We start from the raw sequence: 17,725 nt of genomic DNA on the forward strand, positions 1-17,725 counted from the left end.
TGGCCTTTCTCGTACAAGCGAACTGCAGAGAAAGGCTATCATTTCACTCTAAGCACGATGTTTCGAAAGTAAGCTCTGATACCAATAGTTATTCGAAATTATTTGGAGATAAGACTGAGTTCGATAAATTTAGAAAAAGTTTGTCTTTCTGTATGTATTCGTATGTGTACACAAAGGATAGAAAAAAGCATTAGCGATCTTCTAACATAGTTATGGTCATCTTAATTTGGTGCAACAAATTGTATTTAACAGATAACATGTCTAGTGGCGGACTATTAAATTAAATTACAATTTGTCAATGCGATAAAAATTCTTGATCAAAATGGTGTACAGAAGCACAAAAGTTGGTATCTTGGAATATTACGAGAAAGATGCTATCACCAATAAGTGAATGAATTAGTTTCTTTCACTAACAAACCATTCGTTTCGCCTATACGCCTAAGCTTGGTCTGATTGGTGGCGTTCCAGGTGGTGATATAATTAACGTAAAATGAGTGATTTCAGTAGTATTTCTCTTCTCTAGCAATGCCTAGCTAACGAACGATAGTACAACATCTGTAAAAGGACTAGCTCTAATGAATCGGAGAAACAGAAATTCAAAATGTAAAAACTTGCCACAGGAATGAGGAAATTTCAAAGATTCGATCTTCCTTTACCAGCAAGCGAATAAACATTGAGGCATTTTTTACCTCAATCGCAATGCGCTGGACGAGCATAGAGAAAATGGAACGAACTGCTTTTTGTTTGATGGAATGCTAGGGGCTTAACTGCAGCAGCGTTGACCATTTATTTTTGCGAGATGTGTATGTTGGGTAGCTTGACTGAAAGAGAAATTGTCTGGATTGTAATTATGTTTTACTGTTACAGTTCACATCGTGATGGCGTCCACATTGCCTGATCTGGTTCGTGGCTGCAGCGAGCGTTGTGCGCTCAAGTGTCCAGTACTCTGTCGCTGGTCTTTGGCACAAATGTCCATAATAGGGCACGTGCTGGCGGCATTGTTTCGTCGTGTGGTTTGATTGCAAACATGTTTTGAAGTAGTCCGATGACGCATAGCCAACCAATAGTTCAAATTAATTTGTTTTCGAAGGAATGCTGGTGCAAAAAAAGGTTTATACAGTATAAAACGAATATAGAGGAAATGACGGCTTTGGCAGGTTTTGTTCTATTATTGTCAGGGGGGTTTCCTATAACTAATTATGCTCAAATTTGGCCTAAACATTCTTTGCATATCAAAGAATATTGTGGCAAAATTTCATAAAATTTGGTCAACAAAACCCCCCCTGACAATAATAGAACAAAACCTGCCTAAGTCGTCATTCCCCCTACCTAAAATTAATTAGTTATATGTTAAAAATATGGCTTAATGCAGCTGATAGCTGTCAAGTATAAAAAGGTGTACTTGAATAGCAACAATTCATTTTTGAAAATGCGTCTTTCCAATCACTAACACTAACAAATTTCACTTTCGTGGCGGACGGCCACTCGATGATTTACGGTTAATCATTTACCGCATAATCGCTTCGGACGTCATCGATGCGATTCAATTTTCTGCAGCAGCTACCGCCGACGAGCGTCACTGATGCTGCTGTTACTGAAGTTTTAACATTATCAAACCAAAACTACGTACGTTAGATATACAATTATAGACTCTGTTAAAATACTTCGGAGAGTTCTTTCTTATTCACTTCTAAATTACTCAATAGAGAATGTTAAATGAGAATTGGTGTCACTAATATGCATTCAAGCATGTCAAGCAAGGTTTTCAATTTTGAATGCATTGTAGAGAAGAAGACAGTTGAAAAAAAGGATGAAATGTCACTACAACTTGTGCAACGATCAACCCGATTCAAGTCAAAAGATGTAAATCGACAACGGTTCTGTCGGAACTGGCATCTCCTAAATTGGTAATGATAGTTGATTTAATTAAATTTTCCATGTTATTTAAAACTTTATTGCTAACATGACACCCTTTATACTTTCGCTCTTGCTACAATCCTTCATAACCGAACCGTGCAAGGCACATCTTATGCAACCACTTAACGCTATTGGTGATGGGGGCATGTCAGAAAGCGTCGCGACTCACATCAATTCACGTAGGCATTTTGTGGCTTGTGATGTCCTCAGGCCCCGGGGGAACGATAGCTCGCCTTGTCCAAATATATAATGATCTGTACGCTTGGTTCGGGGCAGTTCGTCATTGGTCCAAGCCAAAGTGGCGACCAAATATTAACGATCTCTTATCAGTTTGCATTGGGAACTCCGACTTATTTCACCCAAGCTCATAAAATATTTATAAATCTGGAGCTACGTATACTTTGTCGCTGTGACGGCGATGCCTCCCAGAAGTTGCACGAGACCCATTCAGTCTACCAATTGGAGGACCCTTTAACCCAAATAGCGGCTAAAACAAAGATAAGCGAACATAGCATGGAACGAAAGATAATTCCGCGGCGATAAAATCGATTTTAATAGGTATGTTTATTTTATGAGACTTGACGTTACTTTAAATTTTCCACATTCTCATCGGTTTGCTGATTCTCTCGTATAATCATAATCATCAGAGGCCATAAAAGTTGATGGAGAACACACTAACGATCCATCGCGTTCACTAACTAACCAGCCTGAACGAATCAACTTGATTGTTAAGGATCCGATGAGGACACCCGTTCACCAAACTATTCGTTACGAATATAAATTATCACCTCATATTTGAATCGTTGATTCATGTGAGGTATATCATTCATCTACCCATACGATATCAACTAGGGGAAACCGCCAAATGTTGAACGGCTAATTTTGTCGTCTATTGTTGAACTCCCATAAGAAATGCACGTGCGTTCAACAATAGGCGAAGAAATTAGCCGTTCAACATTTGGCAAATTACCCTACTGTTAATTTGAATCAAATGTATATCTACTATAATTTATACGATAGCTATCGCCAGGACAATTTAAAAATCCCCTATGCTAAATAAGATTTGTTATCAACATTCCTTTCTATCTGAGCATTAGGACATATCGCCGTATATTGGACACTTCGCAAAGAAGGTACAAAGTGTTCAACGATAAGCACACATTTGAGCCGTTTAACATTTCGCGAATTACTTTTATTGTGAGATGTGGGTATGTGTGAGTATGTAAAATATGTCAGAACATAATGCACGAGAAAGGTACCATTACCGCTAGAATAATCATGGACTTTACCGTTAATTTTGCCCTGATGGTGTTGCTTTTATATGTATCAGTTACCGCACAACATCATACCGTTTTCTAGATTCTCATGTCGAATGAATATTTAGTTTTGAACACAAATAATAACAGATAGTAAATTGAACTAATTGACTTCGGGTCTGCTTCCCTGATGTTTGGGTTTATTTTATTCGCCTTACCCACCCGGACCGATAATAAACACAAATTGATTAGGTACCGCCAATCAAAGCAAGTTGGAATTTTCTGTCGTTGACAGTTTAATGCCACAGTAAACAGGCAGGTTTATATTCGTTACAAATGAGAGCAGTGCGCTGCCCTTCACCTTAAAAATGATCTGAACTGATTCGAGCAAATGCACTTTCAGAAGTAACTTACTCCTAACTGACAATTGTTATTAGTTTTCTGATTTGAGATCTGTAGTAACAAGTATCTTATTCATTTTTACTGTCATTGTTGTAAATCATGCGAGATCAATGTCTTTAACATTTTTCTGTTAAAGCTGAATTATTTTTTTGATTTCAAACTTAATATGTTGTAGTGTTGATACCCTTCCGACATAATCGTTGCGGTCAGCAACGGTTACATCGTCTAGCTGGTCGATTGTTGATCTTTTGTCAGTCATAGCAAAACATTAATGATAGGAAAAACACTGTTCGGGGCTCGGGCATTTCGCATGTATACGCCATTCACTTTGATTGATATTGAAATCATGGAGGATGTCCTACGATGAGCCGGACTCAAAACTTGCCAAATCGATTTTTGAGGAGTTTTACCGATTGCTCGGTATATATAATTGAGTTAATCATGAGAGTTACAGATCGAATCCACTGATCGTATCGAAAGCTGTACCATCTAAAATACCATGTAACTAATTCAGTTCATTGGCCCAATACTCTTCGAATACATACTTGCGCATTATTATCACGTGCGCAGCTAGATGACTGTAAGACAATTCATTCAAATCACGTACATATTACCATCTAGGATATTACCATCATAGCATCTTTTTATTCGATGAAGTAATTTCGCAGCACCCTAGGTATGATGTCATTTGGTCAAGCCATTTCTTCAAGATCATATTGAAAAAATGTGTGAACATATTGAATGTGAATGCGTGCTATTCGAGTTACAATATGTGTGCATGTGGTAGGTGCATTCTTGTCCGATCTGGGTCCGATGGGTCTCCAGTGAGCCTGGCGAGCAAAACGTAGGATTGTCAATCCGGAGATGACGAGATCAATTTTCGATCTGGTCATGGATGTTTTCGGGTGGAAGAAATCCTCGGCTCCTTGGACAAAATGTGTCAATTTTACTTGCAACACTAGATACATATTCAATATTCATACAATTGTCGAACATAGAATAGCTTTCAATTGATAATTGTGGAAATGCCAATAGAACTGTAAGCCAAGTGACTTAAAAAAACATAAAACATCGAGATCTGATGTCACACAAAAAAAAATATTTTTTTTGTAGCTTATCTATTTTTGTTCTCTTAGAACATTTTTGGGACTTTAATTAACACCAGACGATACGCAAACGTTTTCGTAGCCAACAATATCCCCCTATGCAAAATTTGAGCACACGATTTAGGGGTGCTCAAAACTAATCAAAACTTTTTTTTCTCACTGAAAGAATTTTTTTTTTGTTTTTTGATGCCAAAGGACCCAAAATGCATGAAACTTTGAAAATTATTTTTTTGAATAAAATCGACAGTTTTGGGACTTTAAACCGGACGTTACGCAAACATTTCCTAAGACCTAAAATATGACACTATGCAAAATTTGAGCTCCATCGGACATGATTTAGGGGTGCTCAAAATCTTGCTATCAAAATTTTAAATTTGAAAGTCCCAAAAATGTTCTAAAAAAATCGATTTTTTTCCAAATTTTTTTTTTTTTAAATAACATCAGATCTCGACGTTTCATGCATTTTTAAGTCATTTGGCATCAAAAACAAAAATTCGATTTTCGACTTTTCCTTTGGTCCCCCCTTGGGAAAATTTTCATGGGTAAAAATTTCAAAACTTTGATGAATTTTAGACACCCCTAAATCATGTCCGATTGAGCTCAAATTTTGCATGGGGTCATATTTTGGGGTAATGAAACTTGTGAGCAATGTCGTTTTTTGAAATTCGAAAATTTCATTTTCATTGGCACCCTAACATGCACTGTCTTCCAACAGGATGGAAACTTGGGAAATGGACGCACGGAAGATATGGAGATTGGGAATGATTAGATCATCTCTTTTCAAAAAAGCTGAAGAAAATCCATCAGGTCCTTCAGGTGAGAGAAGATTTCAATCGAGAAGCTGTATACGATGTGCACACAGAAACTGCAAATGACAGGAATAATTTAGAAACATAAATCCTTGAATTACCATAAGGTACACCGGGGCAAGTTGAAACGGTTTTTTCAAAGTTGAACTTTGAAGTGCTATAAAAAAATCGCTTTTTAATAAATTTTGAATCCGTTTGCGGTGTTTGCTAGTTCGGGCCAAAGATTATACATAAAAAATAAGCAACATCACCAAACTTTTTTATAAATATTTTGTATATTGAAATTACTTTTTTATGTGCATCATTTCAACTTGCCCCGCGTATCGGGGCAAGTTGAAACACTGCGCTACATACATAGATAATCTATTTTTTCCGTATTAAAATCACAATATATGTACTCAGTGAGACTCAAGATGCACGAGGTTGTAAAGGTGACTAAATTCGCATAAGAGTCCCATGTAAATTTTTGATGATTTTGATTTTCTTTCTAGAAACTAGCTTAAAATTGTCTCCTGTTTAAGAAAAACTGATAACATAGTAGGCTTTGTTCTAAAATTTTTAAAACCAAATTCCTAATTGTGTCGCCTCATCTTGATATTTACTCGCATAAAAGTCACATTCCAGATATTGATATTCTTTTATTAAAAAACCCAGATTAATCCACCTAGCGGTGATGGTGCCTTTCTCGTTCGTTCAAAAGGTTTAGAAAAATCTCAAATAACACCAATATGTGGATTGATCTTATTTTTCATGCAAACAAATCGGATGAGCATAAGAGCAAAAAATGGCATTTTATTTTGTTGTTTTAAAATTAGTATTTTCGCCATAACTTTTGATCCAATTGTACGATCCGGCCAAGTTTCTATAGGAAACAATGAAACAAGATTCTGCGTCGAATGCAATCTGTTGCGAGCGACCTGAGAAGCACACATATTGCACATCAATCACAGTAACTTATATATGACCGGAATCAGTCACAATATGGTTACTGCAACCAGATTTGTTGAACTTGTGTTGCTTGGGGAATAGATGAAGTCTAAGTGCTAAAAAAGTGAGCTAGACTTTTTTGAACTCTTTTTCACAATAAATAGTAATTTGACCATAACATCTGAGCCCATAGTCCAATCTGGCCAATTTACAATGAGAAAATATGAGACATTCTGCGTCGAATGCAATTTAATGCGAGCAAATCGGTTGAGGATAAGTGCTCGAAAAATGAGTGACATTTTTTACGCGATTTTTTCGTATGGATTTCTATTTTGGCCATAACTCTCGATCCCATAGTTCGATCTGGCCAATTTCAAATAGGAAACAATGAAACAGGATTCTGCGTCGAATGCACCTTGTTGTGAGCAAATCGGTTGAGGATAAGTGCCCGAAAAATGAGTGACATTTTTTACGCGATTTTTTCGTATGAATTTGTATTTTGGTCATAACTCTCGATCCCATAGTTCGATCTGGCCAATTTCAAATAGGAAACAATGGGACAGGATTCTGCGTCGAATGCAACTTGTTGCGAGCAAATCGGTTGAGGATAAGTGCCTGAAAAATGAGTGACATTTTTTACGCGATTTTTTCGTATGAATTTGTATTTTGGCCATAACTCTCGATCCCATAGTCCGATCTGGCCAATTTCAAATAGAAAACAATGGGACAGGATTCTGCGTCGTATGCAATTTGTTGCGAGCAAATCGGTTGAGGATAAGTGCCCGAAAAATGAATGACATTTTTTACACGATTTTTTTGTATGAATTTGTATTTTGGCCATAACTCTCGATCCCATAGTTCGATCTGTCCAATTTCAAATAGGAAACAATGATACAGGATTCTGCGGCGAATGCACCTTATTGTGAGCAAATCGGTTGAGGATAAGTGCCCGAAAAATGAGTGACATTTTTTACGCGATTTTTCGTACGAATTTGTATTTTTGCCATAACTCTCGATCCCATAGTCCGATCTGGCCAATTTCAAATAGGAAACAATGGGACAAAATTCTGCGTCGAATACAACTTGTTGCGAGCAAATCGGTTGAGGATAAGTGCCCGAAAAATGAGTGACATTTTTTACGCGATTTTTTCGTATGAATTTGTATTTTGGCCATAACTCTCGATCCCATAGTCCGATCTGGCCAATTTCAAATAGAAAACAATGGGACAGGATTCTGCGTCGAATGCAATTTGTTGCGAGCAAATCGGTTGAGGATAAGTGCCCGAAAAATGAATGACATTTTTTACACGATTTTTTTGTATGAATTTGTATTTTGGCCATAACTTTTGATCCCATAGTCCAATCTGGCCAATTTCAAATAGGAAACAATGGGACAGGATTCTGCGTCGAATGCAACTTGTTGCAAGCAAATCGGTTGAGGATAAGTGCCCGAAAAATGAGTGACATTTTTTACGCGATTTTTTCGTATGGATTTCTATTTTGGCCATAACTCTCGATCCCATAGTTCGATCTGTCCAATTTCAAATAGGAAACAATGATACAGGATTCTGCGTCGAATGCACCTTGTTGTGAGCAAATCGGTTAAGGATAAGTGCCCGAAAAATGAGTGACATTTTTTACGCGATTTTTCGTACGAATTTGTATTTTTGCCATAACTCTCGATCCCATAGTCCGATCTGGCCAATTTCAAATAGGAAACAATGGGACAGGATTCTGCGTCGAATGCAACTTGTTGCGAGCAAATCGGTTGAGGATAAGTGCCTGAAAAATGAGTGACATTTTTTACGCGATTTTTTCGTATGAATTTGTATTTTGGCCATAATTCTCGATCTCATAGTTCGATCTGGCCAATTCCAAATAGGAAACAATGGGACAGGATTCTGCGTCGAATGCAACTTGTTGCGAGCAAATCGGTTGAGGATAAGTGCCCGAAAAATGAGTGACATTTTTTACGCGATTTTTTCGCATGGATTTGTATTTTGGCCATAACTCTCGATCCCATAGTTCGATCTGTCCAATTTCAAATAGGAAACAATGGGACAGGATTATGCGTCAAATGCACCTTGTTGTGAGCAAATCGGTTGAGGATAAGTGCCCGAAAAATGAGTGACATTTTTTACGCGATTTTTCGTACGAATTTGTATTTTTGCCATAACTCTCGATCCCATAGTCCGATCTGGCCAATTTCAAATAGGAAACAATGGGACAGGATTCTGCGTCGAATACAACTTGTTGCGAGCAAATCGGTTGAGGATAAGTGCCCGAAAAATGAGTGACATTTTTTACGCGATTTTTTCGTATGAATTTGTATTTTGGCCATAACTCTCGATCCCATAGTCCGATCTGGCCAATTTCAAATAGGAAACAATGGGACAGGATTCTGCGTCGAATGCAACTTGTTGCGAGCAAATCGGTTGAGGATAAGTACCCGAAAAATGAGTGACATTTTTTGAGTAGTTTTGCGCACACACACACACACACACATACACACACACATACACACACACACACACACACAGACATCACCTCAATTCGTTGAACTGAGTCGATTGGTATATAACACTATGGGTCTCCGGGCCTTCTATAAAAAGTTTGTTTTTGGAGCGATCATATAGCCTTTGCCGTATACTTAGTATACGAGAAAGGCAAAAAAAGGTAGTTTGGCCATAACTTCCGATCCCATAGTCAGACTTGGTCAATTTTCAATAGGAAACAATGGGACAGGATTTTGCGTCGAATGCAATTTAATGCGAGCAAATCGGTTGAGGAAAAGTGCCTGAAAATGAGTGACATTTTTACGCGATTTTTTCGTATGAATTTGTATTTTGGCCATAACTCTCGATCCCATAGTCCGATCTGGCCAATTTCAAATAGGAAACAATGGGACAGGATTCTGCGTCGAATGCAACTTGTTGCGAGCAAATCAGTTGAGGATAAGTGCCCGAAAAATGAGTGACATTTTTTGAGTAGTTTTGCGCACACACACACACACACATACACACACACACACACACACACACACACACACACACACACACACACACACACACACAGACATCACCTCAATTCGTCGAACTGAGTCGATTGGTATATAACACTATGGGTCTCCGGGCCTTCTATAAAAAGTTTGTTTTTGGAGCGATCATATAGCCTTTACCGTATACTTAGTATACGAGAAAGGCAAAAATAAACTTAAATATGGTCCATTCAATTGTCTCATATCAATATATACCGTGGGACATCGAAATCCGTACTCTAGACTAGACTATAGAAATCGAATGCAAATGAAACGTTTGTCATTCACATTTACACATAAAAACTACGAAAAACATGAGAAAATTATGAATTAAGTCAACTACTCCTGAATCGAAATCCGTCCACCGCGCCCGGATTTTGAATCAAAGGATCATAATCCGTACAGCAATTTTTAAACTAAATATTTAATTTGAAGCAGACTGATTAAACAAACTACCATTGTAAAAAGCACCTTGAAAAGCGATCCCTTGGTTTTGTAGTCCGCTTATCTTATGTAATGATTCGCAATTAGCAATTAAAAAACAGTTACCTCTGGTGTAATTATGCTCTACCCGTAGAACAATGGCGGCATAAACTCCTCGTTTGGTGGGAGGCGATTTTTTTTTTATTTTTTGTTTTAATTTCAAAGCCTATTTTCCATTTCATTGCCCTAAAAGTATCTGAATTTTAGAAGAAAAAATTGCGAGGGAGACGTTTTGAATCGTTGTTTCAACTTGCCCCGCACCACACATTTTCTATTTGCCCCATGGGTTTAAATTGCGGAGCAATTTCAAACGACCGAAATCCAAAAATTAAAATGGATCTCCCATCGATTTTTCATAATCATTATGTTTGTTCAACATTGAATGATTACCTACCGTGAAAATTTAAGGAAAGCACTCTTCCAAACATCATTTTGAGACCTGTTTTTTTGGCACGTCAAAAAGAAAAATAAACATAGGCAAGGATTGCGTTTTTGTAGCTGCAATTTTCCGGGAATGGCAGTCAGAAGGTGCGTTCAGGGGAGTAGTTTGTTGTAAAAAATAATCAGGGCATTGGGTCATTTCCGATCCAAATTACAGCTACCGTTTCAACTTACCCCGCATTTCAACTTGCCCCGGTGTACCTTAATCTATTGTCCTAGCTGGAAAACTGAACTGAACAATATTTCTGTGGTGGTGTAACACTCTTTCTTGTCAAGGCCTCGATAGCTCACTGCCGACTCAACTATCACATGGCAAATATTCGACTTGTTGAATCATTTGTCTGTGATAGTTTTGAATCCTATTATGGAACTTTTTATCTTCTGATACACCCAGGTTTTTTTTACACGGTTTGGTTTTAGTCGTTTAAGACCTTCAGCGTCAATGAAACAATGAGTAAACCCCACGAAAAAATTCACAAAAAATCAAAGAAAATTCAGGGGGTATCTAAAAAGCTGTGAAAATTCAGGTTAACCGAGAAATTAATGAATTCCAATCGTGTAAAAAAAAAACCTGGGTGTATGTAACTGCCCAGTTTATGCGCAACTGCGTTTCCAAATATTTGGTCAACACTTACTAAGTGAAAATGACATCAGAAACCTGAACCTTCAGAGTATTCTGTTGTTTATAACCCCTTGTGGTAAGGAGCATTTCTACGTTCCAAACTTCCCATTTTCCTAGCATCCATATTGATTTCCTATTTGTTCACTTCTCTTTCCGTCAGGTGCGTGATGAGAAAGGCTGTGAAGGCGATGGCACAAATCTCCCAAATTTAAGTGAACGTTCCCCTGGAGCCGACGTGCTGATACCTGATAACATGTTGCCAAGTAAGATTTAGGTCGACTACTGGGTCTGCCGCTGCTGGGTTTCAGTGTTGACTTGTTTAAGGATTTCGTTTCCGCTCAACGTAAGGTGGCTGACCTCACTTCCGGCCCTAAGCTTTAGTTGCTATCGGCCTCTGGTGGTAACGAAGATGGAGCTCATTGCTTGAGTTGTTTGAGACTAAACTCAAGAATGTTTTGGAGAGCCTTCAATATCGTGTACTCGGGGAAATTTGGTTTTTATTATGTGCATGTGCTTATTTAGGGGCAGCAGGGACTATATCCAAGGGCATGACGATCCCTCCCCAGACCATCTGCGAGTTGTGGCGCCCGCCTAGGATGGGGTGGGGTTTGACAGTGGGCCCTGTTAAACCTCTATAAAAAGCTGCATGTATCTGCAAGTAGGCTCCGCCAAAGCGGCCGTGTGCCGCTCAAAGCGCACAAGCCCAAGTCCTGGTGTTAGGTGGGACGGTAGACAGCCCTGACACGAGGGCCCTCCGACGAGACAGGAGGTTTGTGCCCAATAAGCCGCCTCTACAAAACAATTATTACGAACGACATAGAAGATAATACGACTCAATACAATCGGCAACGACATAGGTGACGAATAAAGGATCACGATTGAAAGCATGGAACTTGGAACTGAAAGTCGCTAGGTTTAGCAGATTGCGACAGTATAATCTACGATGAATTACATCCCCACAACTTCGACGTCGTGGCGCTGCAGGAAATTTGCTGGACAGGACACAAAGCGGGCTTCGAGCGGCTACCTCCTACCAAAGCTGTGGCACCACCAACGAGCTGAGAACCGACTTCAGTGCTGGGAAATATGCGCCAACGCGTGATTGGGTGGCAGCCAATCATCGCAAGGATGTGCAAGTTGAGGATAAAAGGCCGATTCTTCAACTATAGCATCATCACGTGCACAGCCCACACGAAGGGAGACCCGACGACGAGAAAGAAGCGTTCTACGCACAGCTGGAGCAGACATACGATGGATACCCACTGCGGGACGTTAAAATCGTCAACAGTGACATGAACGCTCAGGTAGGAAGGGAGAAAATGTATAGACCGGTCATCGGACCGGATAGTCTGCATACCGTATCGAACGACAATGGCCAACGATGCATAAACTTTGCAGCCTCCCGCGAATTGGTAGTCCGAAGCACTTTCTTCCCCCGCAAGAATATCTACAAGGCCACATGGAAATCACCTTATCAAGTAACGGAAAACCAAATCAGCCACGTTCTAATCGACGGTAAATTCTTCTACGACATCACGAACGTACGCACTTACCGCAGTGCGAATATTGAATCCAATCACCACCTCGTTCAGTATGCCTGCGCTCAAAACTCTCGACGGTGTAAAACACGCGTCGGAGCCGTCCGCCGCGGCTAAACTTTGGGCGGCTACAAGGCGGTAGACTAACCCAAGACTACGCGCAGCAGCTGGAAGTGGTACTCCCAACGGAAGAGCAGCTAGGCGCAGCATCTCTTGAAGATGGCTGGAGAGATATTCGATCCGCCATTGGAAGCACCGCAACCGCTGCACTAGGCACGGTGGCTCCGGATCAGAGAACCTTCTGGTATGACGGTGAATGTGAGCAGTTAGTTGAGGAGAAGAATGCAGCATGGGCGAGATTGCTGCAATACCGTACGAGGGCGAACGAGGCACGATACAAACGGGCGCGGAACAGAAAAAACAGCCGGCGGAAAAACAACAAAGCCCCTGGAGTTGACCAACTACCAGGAGAGCAGTTTAAACACGGTAGTGAGGCGCTGGCTAGAGGGATGCACTGGGTGATTACCAAGGTTTGGGAGGATGAGGTTCTGCCGGAAGAGTGGATTGAAGGTGTCGTGTGTCCCATCTACAAACAGGGCGATAGGCTGACTACCGCGCCATCACATGTCAAAGCCGAATATTATACAATCGATCGGTACCAGCTAAGGCAGCTAATGCACGAAAACGGATTTCCGGATAAACTGACACGGTTGATCAAGGCGACGATGGATCGGGTGATGTGCGTAGTTCGAGTTTCAGGGGCATTCTCGAGGCCCTTCGAAACGCGTAGAGGATTACGGCAAGGTGATGGTCTTTCGTGTCTGCTATTCAACATCGCTTTGGAGGGAGTAATACGAAGGGCAGAGATTGACACGAGTGGTACGATTTTCACGAAGTCCGCCCAGTTTTTTGGTTTCGCCCACGACATTGATATCATGGCACGTAACTTTGAGAGGATGGAGGAAGCCTACATCAGACTGAAAAGCGAAGCTAAACGGATTGGACTAGTCATCAACACATCGAAGACGAAGTACATGATAGGAAGAGGCTCAAGAGAGGTCAATGTAAGCCACCCACCAGGAGTTTCTATCGGTGGTGACGAAATCGAGGTGGTTGAAGAATTCGTGTACTTGGGCTCACTGGTGACCGCCGATAACGATACCAGCAGAGAAATTCGGAGGCGCATAGTGGCTGGATATCGTACGTACTTTGGACTCCGTAAGACGCTCCGATCGAATAGAGTTCGCCGCCGTACCAAACTGACTATCTACAAAACGCTTATAAGACCGGTAGTTCTCTACGGACACGAGACCTGGACGATGCTCGTGAAGGACCAACGCGCACTGGGAGTTTTTGAAAGGAAAGTGTTGCGTACGGTACAGGCAGATGGCGGACGGTACGTGGAGGAGGCGAATGAACCACGAGTTGCATCAGCTGTTGGGAGAACCATCCATCGTTCACACCGCGAAAATCGGAAGACTGCGGTGGACCGGGCACGTAGCCAGAATGTCGGACAGTAATCCGATGAAAATGGTTCTCGACAACGATCCGACGGGAACAAGAAGGCGAGGTGCACAACGGGCAAGGTGGATCGATCAGGTGGAGGACGATTTGCGGACCCTCCGCAGACTGCGTGGTTGGCGAAGTGCAGCCATGGACCGAGCTGAATGGAGAAGACTTTTATGTGCAGCACAGGCCACTCCGGCCTTAGTGTGATAATAAATAAAAACTTTAGAAAATGAAGATGAAAAAATGCAGCGTTCCACGAAACGTGAGTCACATTAGTTAATGAACATTTTTTAGTTTGAATTGTGTTTGGTTGTTGTGTTGATTTGTTTGGGATGAATCACTGCGTCCAAAAAATTTACCTTTTGTTGGAGTGGTTGATCTGTTACTTAGGATAATCTATTAGCAAGGCAAGGATATGGCTAGGGCTCTGATGCATGACTAAAATCTATTACTGTTTTTATAATCTCAAGATAAGATAAAAATCATGTAAGAGAGGGGCTTAAATGAAATAGTTTTCAACACGGAGACGAAATTATTGCGAGATAATCAAAACAATTTATACACGAGATAATCGATTCGGCTTTTTAACTTGGAAATGGTCTCAAACGGATTCAAATTATGACATACGTTTTCTATATTATTTACAGAGGAAAGCAAATACATACAAATTAAATACAACTTCAACCTTAGAGTGCCCGTGGCGTTATTCGCAGTTTGGCACCTAAGTACAAACGCCATACACGTATTCACACTTCACACAGCGCGTACCGAATGTTCTCAAGCAATGAGCTCAGCTTTTTTTCAAAGAGAAACCCCGAACGGTACAAAAAGGCGAAGTGTGGTGCAAGTTGTAGGTATACACAAAACAGAACGATAATCACATTCGGATATGAGCAGTGAATTAATTCCTGCTCTGTAGTCTGCGCTGCGAGATCCAAGTCGTCGCACTATTGCCCATTTTGGGATTTCTTGTGCTATTGAAATGATATCATCGTCGAGCAAACTGTTGAAAGAACGAAGTCATCGCCGTCGTTGACCGGTGCGGCTCGTGTATAATAATGAGGTATGAAAGCTACGACCCCATAGAACGATAATCTGATGCAGCATACACGAGGAAGATGGAGGCCCCAATAAGGGGGACGCCTTTATGCCTGTCTGAAGCCCTCTGCGTCTAGGGATGCGATTATTATGCGTAGCAAATGAAAGGAGGGCGCGCTCCAGTAGGCAGAGGCTACTACCAATCAGTAGTTGCGGGGGAAAATTATAGGCTTTGTAGATTCTCAAGGTTTGCGAAGGAAAATGCCACCTCACTGTAAGGGTGTGCATTTCTTTTTGTATCGTTTTTAAATAATTTTCATCGCGTTTTAACATCAGACATACCTAGATTACATGTTAACGGTACACTCAACTGGTGATTGTTAGATTTTCTAACAAATATGTATAAAACCTTCCAAAACCTGTATAACAACTGGACATATGCGAAAATGCTAGATTTTTATACAAATATTGTATGAGACCTTACAATGTTACTAGCTTTTCTTACAATATTTGTTTCTGTTTCTGATCTTACATTATTTGAATAAGAGTCTAACAATTTCGGATCTGCCCTGTTCTCATACAGGTTTTGGTAGGTACAGAATTGTTAGAAAATTTAACAGTAGCTGGTTGGGTGTAGACAATAAAGCCTATAAATATAAAGTCCTCAAGAACGATAATTAAATTTAAGTTCACAATAACAAAGATCAACAATAAATCTAGCAAGATTTGAATGGTGTCTATTTTCAATATTTATGAAATGAGAACCCAAATTTTAAATTGCAACACGCATACCCCTTACTCAGTGAGAACGATCAGCTGAAAAGACGCCAAGGGCTCGGAGTATGTACCAGCGTCGACGTATCGATGGATAATAAATAATGCACGGATTCTTCTTGGCATTCCGAGAAAGGAAACTCCATCGGTCCCATGATTAAAAAGAGATTAATGCCATACAGTGGTGGCAGCAGTTAATGAACATGGAAATAGGAAAACATAGAGCAAAAAATTGTATAGTTATGAAATCCTAATTGTTGAATTCTTAGATTACTTACAGTCTTAGAATAATTTGTAACATTTGTATAAATAACTTAATTTTTGAACTCTTTATATTTTTTAATTACAAACAACCTGAAATATCTGCTAAATCCTAAATCACCAGAATCAATTTCTGAAGCTTATTTCCCAAATAAATTGGCTTCTTGAAAAGGTATCAACATAGTATTTTTATATCGAAGAAATATTTCGAACATCTCAAAACATTCACTGCAACCTGAAGAAATTTCGAGTTTACTGTTGTACATTGGATGCCATCACAAATAATATCAAGTTCAATTTGTATGCATTAACTCATCCTGGCTTAAATAATTGTTCTCAAAAATACATTTCATAAACATATGGTTTTATTGTGTTGTGAGCAATGTAAATAGTTGTATGACAATATTCCAATATTGAGGCTTTGGAACATCACAACCCATTTGAGATTCAATCAGTAGCATGTTTCGTGGCTGACTGTGTTTTGCTTTATGGGTAGCTGGTGAGTCAAATCATAGTTCATAAGTAAAGCGGACTCACCTCGGGCACTGCAGTCTCATATGGTGTGTTGATAAACATCGGTGGATTATCGTTGACATCCGACACTCGCACTATAATTGGAATATTGCGCCTTCGACGTGTTGATCGGATCGTACAGCTTATCTACATGCATGAGAAAGAAGAACAAAATACAGGGGCGGTAAGTTCAAGGTTTGTGAGTGACAAAGAAAAGGCTGGGCCGGGATAATAACTGGCATCAGAATACGCACGTACCTGGAAGACAATGTGGCTCAGATTTTCCTCATCGCGATCTAGCGGATGAATCAGTTGAAGGGATTTGCCGCTTAACGTGAACGTGGGATTACCTTTGGGGAAGTTAAGGTCCAGTTGGATTTCACTATCTGGATCACCGAAAATGGGAAGCTCTGGAGGCGTCGTTCGTTGACTAGTTACTGTAAATATAATAAATTGATCCGAAATTACATATCTTTATATTAATTGACAAGTAGTGGAATTACGTGTTTCTAAAATTTGATGAGAACACAAAAAAGAGGAGCTCTGTTTCGTTGCCAAATGAATAAATTCAGAAAATTGTATTTTGTACAATGTCAACCGAGTAGGATAGCATGAGTATCTAGTATTGTCTGACATTGTCTATTCAATATAGAAGAATATCCGGAGAAAATCCAGGATAGTTATACGCTGAATATTAGATTATTGGTTCAGTGAAATTCATTTTTTTCTGGACGAATTCAAAAGTATTGCAAAAAATCCGGATAATTAAGAAACAATTTAAAGAAATAAAAGCAATAAAACTTAGCGATGCCTTTCATCCCCGTTAACTTCGGCTTAAATGGCATTCAACGTGACGTCGAAAACGCCACTGCCACCAGTCTGATCTCTCCAGTCTATCTGTTCCCACATGTCCTGAATCAACCAAAATACTCATGTTATACTGTTTGCGTCCATTACGTAGACGTTCGTATACCACCCCGTCACCCTTCGTAGACTTCTTTTTGAAACCCCTCCCCCTTAAGAGTGTATGTGGTTTATGCACAGCCCTATACTTCATTTTCAAACTGATCCTTCGTTTGACTGGTTATGATT

The 17,725-nt window shown here is 39.9% G+C and overlaps 1 protein-coding gene across 3 annotated transcripts in view; it reads right to left on the reverse strand.

The window, feature by feature from the left end:
• The window catches only part of LOC134205174 (cadherin-99C), a 584,755-nt gene that overhangs the window by 307,459 nt on the left and 259,571 nt on the right, over positions 1-17,725 (reverse strand). For all 3 annotated transcript variants that reach the window (XM_062680181.1, XM_062680179.1, XM_062680180.1), the window contains exons 5-6: positions 16,892-17,070; positions 16,658-16,780 (exon numbers count right to left, since the gene is read on the reverse strand). In XM_062680181.1, the coding sequence (XP_062536165.1) occupies positions 16,658-16,780; positions 16,892-17,070 (302 nt within the window). The remainder of the gene's footprint in view (positions 1-16,657; positions 16,781-16,891; positions 17,071-17,725) is intronic.

The sequence above is a fragment of the Armigeres subalbatus genome, chromosome 1, assembly GCF_024139115.2.
Source record: "Armigeres subalbatus isolate Guangzhou_Male chromosome 1, GZ_Asu_2, whole genome shotgun sequence".
Taxonomy (NCBI): Eukaryota; Metazoa; Arthropoda; class Insecta; order Diptera; family Culicidae; genus Armigeres; species Armigeres subalbatus.